The following is a 9,004-nucleotide window of genomic DNA, read 5'->3' as shown; positions in this document are numbered from 1 at the left end:
TAATTTTCGGAGCATAGCCATATGTTATACTCTTTTTTTTTAGTAAAAGGTTTTTAACGAGGCAAACAATCAATTAAGCTCATTTTTATTTATTTTCTATTTTTTATTTTTGAAAATCTGTTGCTATTATTTTTGATTTTTTTCTATTTTCGGAGTGCTGTCGGGTTAGTCGTGCCCAACCATGCCAATAGGCCGATCGTGCGCCATCGTGCTGCTTGGGCGCTCGTGCGTCGTGCCTACTAGGACCCGACGTGTCGTTGAGCAGGCTCGATATAGCATGGTGGCTGACGGGCCGTGTTGTGGGTCGAGGGGTGGTATGAGAGCTGACATAGCACGACCAGTTATAGTAGCCGAGCCAATCGGGCAGATCATAGCCGGGCTATGTCCAGACGGATCTGTGTCGTGCCAACTTGACAAACCTATTTGGCCATCTCTCGTGTACGTCCACTTTTGCCCTGTTTGGTATAGCTGAAACTTATAGATTTCTTTAAAAGTTGCTTATCTAAAATGCTGCTTATAACTTCTGAGAAAAACGGTTAGCTTATGAGCTTAATTTTTAATTTCTCAGCACACCAGTTTTTAAAAAAACCGTTCTCAATGAACTTATCAGCTTTTAATTCATTTTATCAGAAACTGCTTATTATAAAAACCATAAAACAGCAAATAAACGAGACATTTATTTCAATTTCTGGTTTATCAGAAAAACTCACATAATTAAGCTACTGCCAAACGGGACCTTTTTAACCTTAAAAAAACTGGAAACCAATCATGCCCCATCATCAACCCGCGCTGTAGTCCAGCATCATTCTACGACGCTTGCTTGCCTGCCTGCAGTCCAGGGGGAGCCGCGTCCGGTCCGCGGGTTGGCTGCCTGGCTTACCCACTCGGTCCTCGCAGCAGTCCAGCGCCGTGACGCGAAGCATCCCCTCTATCTTTACCCCCATCCCTCTCGCCGCCGCCTCGCCGCGCGGCCCCCCTACGCCATCGGCCGGATCCGGCCTCCTCCGAATCACCCCCAGATCCGCCTCCCTCCTTCCTGACGTAGAGATCGACTGCCCATGCTCGGGTAGCGCCGCCCCCCCCCCCCCCCCCCCGCTTCGCTCCGTGCGCTGCGGTGGCCGCCGGTGCCGTCTTGGACGAGCCTCTGAAGCTGCAGGCGCTGCCCCGACGTCGGGGGCGCGATTTTTCTATCCGTGTCCATCCTAATTTCTCTTGGCGTACAGGTAAGAGGGTTTCCTTGCGCTCCGATCTGTGATGGAATTGAGCCCGATTTTGCTATAGATAGTTTCCGCTGGGGTAAAATATTGGTTAGCTAGTACGGGGGGTCGGGGGCGCAGGGTTATTTGCAGTGTTTGCACTCATGTCTTAGCTGCTGTTGAGTACGTCTGGCGCTTGTGTTATTGCTACTAGTATATTACATACACAAGACTTGCTATTTTTGTTTGTTCCTAAATAAGGAATTACAAAGCACATAAGTTATGTTGTTGCACCTTGATGAAGGATGTGGTCATTTACCACTCACTGATACGAATTGTTATCCATTGTACCGGGGCAAATTAGTTGTTTCAGTGCCATGATTTTATTAACAATCGTACTACTTGGTTTAGTGGTTTTTCCTTGGCCTCTTAGAGCACAGACATTCGTTACCCCTTGAGTTGGGTGCTAAGGGTAGTTATCTAGTGCCATCTCTCTTAGCAACTTCTACTTTATCCCTTTGCTTTATAGGTGCTAAGGTGATTTAAAATATTTAATTTTGTTACTAAAATTAAGTTAGCGCCAGTAGGAAACTTTAGCATTGATGCCATGCATTCTAGCCTTAGCACCCATACCTACATCCCTTAGCACCGGTTCTAACTCATTTCTTTCTTCCTTGGCTTCTTCTTAGCACCATTGGATGTATTTGCTCTTATGGATATCGATATGAATTTCTTTTGAACATTTGTTGCAAAGTCATTGCAACTGGTGTTGTATCTCGCTATGTCTTGCAGTTGTTGCTTCTTCCACCAACGTGCCATGCATGTGTATCCTCCACATTAACATAGCGCATCTGAACTTGTTTGCAGTGGTGTGCTAGTGATGGCAGAAGTTCAGGATGGCCATTATGATTCAACATCACAGTCCACTGAAAGCTTGCGTGTTGAGCCTATATACGAGTCATTCCTGTGCCCACTCACTAAACAGGTTATGCGGGATCCTGTCACTATTGAGAGTGGTGCTACATTTGAACGTGAAGCCATTTTGAAGTGGTTCAACGAATGTCATAGCAACGGAAGGAGGCTTGTCTGCCCTGTGACTAGGAAAGAGCTCAGCAGCACTGAGTTGAATCCAAGTATTGCTCTGAGGAACACTATTGATGAATGGATGAATCGCAATGAGGTGGCCAAACTTGATGTAGCCCGTAAGTCATTGACTTCTGAGAGCACAGAAAGTGATATTTTACAAGCACTCCAGTATGTTTCTGAGATATGTCAGAGAAGTCGGTCAAGCAGGCATGTTGTGAGGAAAGATGGCTTGATAAGCATGATTGCCGACTTGCTGAAGAACAGTACAAAAGTACGGCAAAAAGCGTTGGAAACTCTTCGCGTCATTGCAAAAGATGACAATGACAATAAGGTGCATTTTGCTAATCTAGCTTTTAAAATGTTTAGCTTGTTTGCAACTCTTGCCATTATTATATTATCTTGAAACATTTTCTGCAGATTGAGATTGCTGCTGGAGACAATATTCGCACAATTGTGAAGTTCTTATCTCATGGACAAATTCAGGAAAAAGAACAAGCTGTGTGTCTGTTATATGAACTTTCAGAATATAAGGCTCTTTCAGAAAAGATTGGCAATGTTTCTGGAGCTATTCTTATACTTGTTGGTTTGTCAAGCAGTAAAGTAGAAAACTTGTTGATTGTCGATAGAGCTGAGAAGACATTGGAGAATTTAGAGAACTGTGAAAAGAATGTTAGACAGATGGCTGAAAATGGTAGATTGCAACCGCTTCTTAGGCTTCTGCTTGAAGGTATGGTTCTTTAGTATACACATGTTTACTTTTCACAGAATAAATGATTATGTATATTGTCCTTTTACAGCTGTAGGATTGTGACATTTGCCACCCAGTATTCTCATTAACATGCTTTCAGCTCATATTTGACTTGTTATTTTGTTATTTTTCTTTTTTTTTGACAACCCATATTAAAATTTCATTGTTGTGCACTATTTGGACCAATCTTCATGCCCATCACTAGTAGTTGCACAAACTTAAAAGCACACAAAGTGCTAAGCAGTTGAAATTACTCGGCTTGTGGATGCAGCATAGAAGCTCCTCCCAACTCAAATATGCAAAGAAGAAATTATTGCATATAATTTCCATTTTATTGCTCTGATGTTTCACAAATTGTATTTAATGGTTGGTGTATGCACAATTTGGTTTAACAGACATTAAGAAAATACAAAGGTAGAAAGTTATCATATATGTGCTCGGACTACTCAAATTTGAGATATTTTATATCATTTGGCAAAATTCTTGTAGAATTTAATATTTATATTCAATGAACTAAATTTGTTAGTAAAGTGAAGATAATTGTAATAACTAATAAATCATGGGGTTGCTTTAGGTCTAAGTTATAAATTTTGTGAGATGTAGTTTCAGTTCACTCATTTGCTAGTTGTTGTGGTGTGCTCCAGCTTATGTATAAGATTTGTCCTAAATTAGTATGTTGAGGTTCTCTCTAGTATCGACCTTTCTGGAGCCAATTCATGTTACTGTTTATTTTAGGCAAAGCAAGAACGGTTTGAGTTGTTATACATTATTGGACTTCAGATGTTATAGATCGTATAAGTACATTTCTTCTTACGCATGCAAGCAAGTAAGCAATCATGCTATACATATTCGAAACATATGACCGGAATGTTATAAACGATATTCAGTCTTCTCTCTTGTTTTATTTTGTATGGACAGTTTGTTGCTTATTGTTTGCCATTTGCAGGTTCACTCGAGACACAATTATCTATGGCTGCATATCTTGGGGAGCTTGTTTTAAGCAATGATGTTAAGGTATTTGTGGCACAAACAGCAGGCCGCACGCTGGTCAATATCATGAAAAAAGGGAACAGGGAGGCCAGAGAAGCAGCTTTGAAGGCGCTGAACCAAATTTCATCTTATGATACCAGTGCAAAGATACTAATTGAAGCAGGTATTCTTCCACCTCTCATCACAGACCTCTTCACTGTTGGCAGTAATCAGCTTCCGATGAGATTGAAGGAGGTCGCAGCAACCATTCTTGCGAATGTTGTAGCATCTGGTGCACGCTTTGAGTCCATTCCTCTTGATCACAACAGGCAGACCTTGGTATCTGAAGACATTGTTCACAATCTGCTTCATCTCATAAGCAACACAGGACCTGCAATTGAGTGCAAGTTACTCCAGGTACTTGTTGGTCTAACCGATTCCTCTACAACTGTCCAAAACATGGTCGATGCCATCAAAAGTTCAGGTGCTATTGTCAGTTTGATTCAGTTTGTTGAAGCACCTCAAAGGGAACTTCGCATGGCTTCCATCAAACTCTTGAATAACATATCACCTTATATGGGTCAAGAACTGGCTGATGCTTTTCGTGGAAATTTTAGTCAACTTAGCAGCTTGGTCAGGGTCATTGCGGAGAACAATGGTATTTCTGAAGAGCAAGCAGCAGCTGCTGGCCTTGTAGCCAATCTTCCTCTGCAGGACTTGGTCCTCACCAGGCGTCTTCTTCAAGATGGGGCCTTTGCTACAATTGTTTCAAAATTGATAAGAATCCGACAAGGGGAGATTCGTGGGGGGCGTTTCGTCAACCCTTTTCTTGAAGGTCTAGTTAGGATAGTCTCCCGGATCACATTTGTCTTGGATGATGATCCGGATATTGTTGCTGTTGCTCGTGAATACAATCTCACTGCACTCTTTACTGATCTGCTTCAGATGAATAGTTCTGACACTGTCCAGATTGTCTCTGCTACTGCACTAGAGAACCTCTCACATCAGTCAAAGCATCTAACAAAGATACTACCAGCTCCCAACCCAGGGTTGTGTTTTTCGATATTTCCATGCCTCAGTCAGAAGTCTGTAGCAACTGGGGTTTGCAGAGTTCATCATGGGGTATGTTCTGCAAGGGAGAGCTTCTGTCTCTTGGAGGGGAAGGCAGTGGAGAAGTTGGTTGCTTGCTTGGATAACAACAATGAGAAATTAGTTGAAGCTGCTCTAGCAGCACTATCCACTTTATTGGAGGATGGAGTGGACATTGATCAAGGTGTCATGGTGTTGTGTGATGCAGAAGGAATCAACCCAATTCTTGAGGTATTGTGTGAGAACCGGAGCGAGGCACTGCGTCAACGAGCTGTGTGGGCAGTGGAGAGGATCTTGAGGATGGATGAAATAGCTTATGAGATATCAGGAAACCAAAATGTTGGTACAGCCTTGGTTGAAGCTTTCAGGCATGGTGACTACAGGACAAGACAAGTTGCAGAGCGAGCACTGAAGCATGTAGATAAGCTGCCCAATTTCTCTGGGATATTTTCCAAGATGGGAGCACAATGACCATGTTACATGAAAGTAGGCTAGTTCTATTTGACACATGAATTGCTGATCCTCTTGAGACGCAGATGAACGCAGATCTCGAATGGCTGTGCATGACAAATCTGAGGCAGATTGGTTTGTGTTCCCAGCGGAACCTTGCGGGTTTTGCTGACTGCTCCCATAATAGTTGCTGTGGCGATCTGATTGGTCAAAGGAGAATTAAGGTATTTCACCTGTTGTATAGTGGTGTATATTTCTACCTGTAAACTTGTTGTGTCAGTATTTTCAGATTGGTTAGATTATATTTTTCCTGTTGTGTTCAGACAATAATAACGCATAAGCCCCAACTTCGGGTGGAAGGGAAAAAAAAAAGAAGTATTGCATAAAAGAAAAAGGTTCAGTTGTCCATTACGTTTATTGCTGGTCGAGCATCTGTGATGAGTTTGCTACATTAATACATTTTGATTTTCTTGCTTGTATGCAAAATTTTTGTTGAAGGCATGGTTTCCCATGTGTCTGGAAAGGTTGTAGGATTTCTGAGGATTGGAAAGGTTGTGGTTATCCTCTATTTGCAGTTGCACTCAGGTGCAGGTTTGTTGCGAGGTGTGATATTGGTATGATATCCTTTCCAATCAGGCAGGGCGTTTGTTGTTGTCGTCGTCGTCTTGAAAGTGAATCGAGTGATGTGTTTTTTCTTCTTCTCATGACTCGCTCTTGATGTCAACATTGGCAACGCGGCCGGAGAGATGGAGCTGGGACTGGGAATGGGATGGGGCATGAATGAACGGATCTGGGGAAGGGAAAACTACACATACAAAGCAGCTGGTGGCCGGGCCACCCTTGTAGGTAGAGTTGAGTGGCCCAGAATCAGCCAACCGGTGCCATCAAAAGAGGCACAGTCAACCTTTGTTTACTTACCTTGCTGTGCTTTAACATAATCTCTGCATCACTCAAGTCATTAAGGTACAAATTTTCTAAATAATTGCTTGCGACAACGTTGAATGTAAGTCTTATCTTTTTTTAAGGACTTGTGAGAGTTAGTTGATAGAGTTGCAATGGTACGCCCGGATCAACTATTCATCTGGAAACCTGCCTACTTACGTAGAATAGACATGCTGGAATTGGGCCAGCAGAACACTAGCATAGGTGGGCACTTCCACTGGGTATTGTAGGGGCCACCACCGCACATCGCCGGAAGCAGCAACTCTCAGAGAAGCAATATTATGATTTTGAAATTCCTCTCATTTGGAACGCATGCCGCTGCTCTGTCTCTCCGCCTGATGTGAGGTGGCACTGCTGAAAAGGTTGGCAATGTTTCAAACAATTCTTGTGTTCAAGTTGTTGGCGCTTTCCGTATTTTTGAAAAGCAATGCAAGAAAGAGGAGAATCTAGCGGCTCATATTGCCATGCCTTGCAAGAGGATATTCACTGGTGCTGCATTAAACAATTCGTAAGCTTCAGTTTTGTCGGGACCTGAAACTACACTTTCTGGTAGGCTCTGTATTTCTGCACTAGTCCATGGATCCGTATACGTGCTTCATAGTCCGTCATAGATGAACCATTACGCATCACAAAGAAAATTAAATGTTCAAAACCAATTGGTTCAAGCAAGACTTAGTTTAACTGTAAATGGTTTGCCACGCAGGGCCAAATTTAATATTTTAAGCAGCAGAAGAAAAACAAAAGATAACTCCATAACCCTTAGTTATGCACACAAGCAAACATATGGGTAACGTTAATCTAGCAATCCTCTCCACCTATATCTTCAGTGTAGAACAGATCATAAATTGGATCTTCTTCAATCTTTAGATTGATTGTAGATAGCAAGAGTGAGTACATGAGTATTTAGCAAGTGGCGGAAAAGACATTCAAATATAACAGTGGAATGCTCGAGCTTGAACGAACATGCTAACATAACTCACTTGCAGAAATGCCATATCTAATCCAACTGATGTAAAGTTATAACTACCCAATTTTAATTTCCTGAATTAATAAAAGATAAGTTAATTAACAAAAATAATAATAAGGCATTAATATAAAAATAGTGAGATAAGACTTATAATTAATTTAAGGTCATTATAAACATTGTCATGAGCTAGATATTTTTTTTATTAGGTTTATCATGCTCTCTTATGCTAGTTAGAATTTTCATGGTTTTATTTGAAGTGTTTTGCTATTTCTTTGGTTTTAATTGAATTTCTAGAATAGTTAAACAACATAAAAGAGAAAAGAGAAAAGGGTAAAAGGAAATCCCTTTGAGTCCAATTGGGCCAAGCCCGTTTCCTTTCTCTTCTCTGCCCATTTCCCTTTTCCTTTCCTTGGTGAAGCCGTCCTCCTCCTTTCCTCTTTTCTCTCCCGTGCTTGGACCGAAGCCCAGCTGCGACATGTCGTCCCCTTTCTTAGGCCACAGCCCAACCTAGTCGCACCCGCTCCCTCTCCTTCTCTCTCTGCATGCAGAGCCGAGCCGTCAAATGCTTCTTCTTCCTCCGTTGGGACTATTTTCCCCTCTTCTCTGACGCGGCCATGACACCTCGCGTCTGAATTCATCTCAGCCAAGACCCCGAAGCCATCTAGAAGGTCAAAAACGGGATGGTTATGGACTCAACTGACCCCCTTGTTATCTCCAAGTGTGATGTATTCAAACAGCCAAATTGACTTGAAGATGGACCTCACCGACATCGTACGCCGGTCAAACCCTAAACCCTCGCCTAAGCTGGAGCCCCCTAGCTAAAAATAGAGGGCCCTTGACCCTTGCCATTGCACACCGAAGCTTTTTTTTTCTACATCCTCGCTCTTGATCAGTCACCAGAGCACCTCTGATGCCACCCGAGCTCCACCACCGCCTCTCACCATTGCCAGTGCCTTAAGGAGCTCCTCGATGTCCTGCTCTGCATTAGGTAGACTCGCCATCACCTCCTATTCTATTTCACCTCTCGGTGTCATCCCTAGGCCACTGTAGCACAATTCCGATCACATTCTACACGTGCGCGGACATGCCCGAGTCATCTCCACTGCCCACATCATCAGAGACCAAGAGGATCAACCACAACCGTCCATTCTTGAGTCAACAGTCTAGATTAGAAGTTGCATATATACCCCTTCGGTCTAAACCATCTCAACCATCAGATCCAAGATCAACATCTCAAATTTAATGATGCCCAACCGTTAGATGTAGCCTAGTCAGCAGCCATGTCACCCTCCACCTCATCATCCACATCAGTAGCTAATCTGACGTGTCAGCCTAGTCAGCAACTCCTTTTCTTTTATTTATTTCCTCCACCGATGTCATCCTCAGGTCATGTTGACATCATAATTTAGTGTTTCTTCAGAAAAATAATTCCAAATAATCTAGTTTGGAATATTCTAACTCCTTTTTTCTCTCTAATTTAATCTCTCGGGGGCCCTGTTTTTATCCGTTTTAACTCCAAGTTGAATGATTCTTTTGTCATAATTCATCTAAAATCAT

At 42.5% G+C, this 9,004-nt stretch overlaps 1 protein-coding gene across 1 annotated transcript; it reads left to right on the top strand.

The window, feature by feature from the left end:
* Positions 1-805: 805 nt before the first annotated feature.
* Positions 806-5,955, top strand: LOC133904274 (U-box domain-containing protein 43-like). Its single transcript, XM_062345736.1, has 4 exons — positions 806-1,223; positions 2,064-2,613; positions 2,700-3,009; positions 3,977-5,955. The coding sequence occupies exons 2-4, from the start codon at positions 2,077-2,079 to the stop codon at positions 5,557-5,559; spliced, it is 2,430 nt and encodes an 809-aa protein (XP_062201720.1). The 5' UTR covers positions 806-1,223; positions 2,064-2,076; the 3' UTR covers positions 5,560-5,955.
* The last annotated feature ends 3,049 nt before the right edge of the window (positions 5,956-9,004 follow it).

The sequence above is a fragment of the Phragmites australis genome, chromosome 22 (assembly GCF_958298935.1).
Source record: "Phragmites australis chromosome 22, lpPhrAust1.1, whole genome shotgun sequence".
NCBI classification, from domain to species: Eukaryota; Viridiplantae; Streptophyta; class Magnoliopsida; order Poales; family Poaceae; genus Phragmites; species Phragmites australis.
Note: the sequence above shows the minus strand (reverse complement) of the source record. Positions and strands in the feature narration are given on the sequence as shown.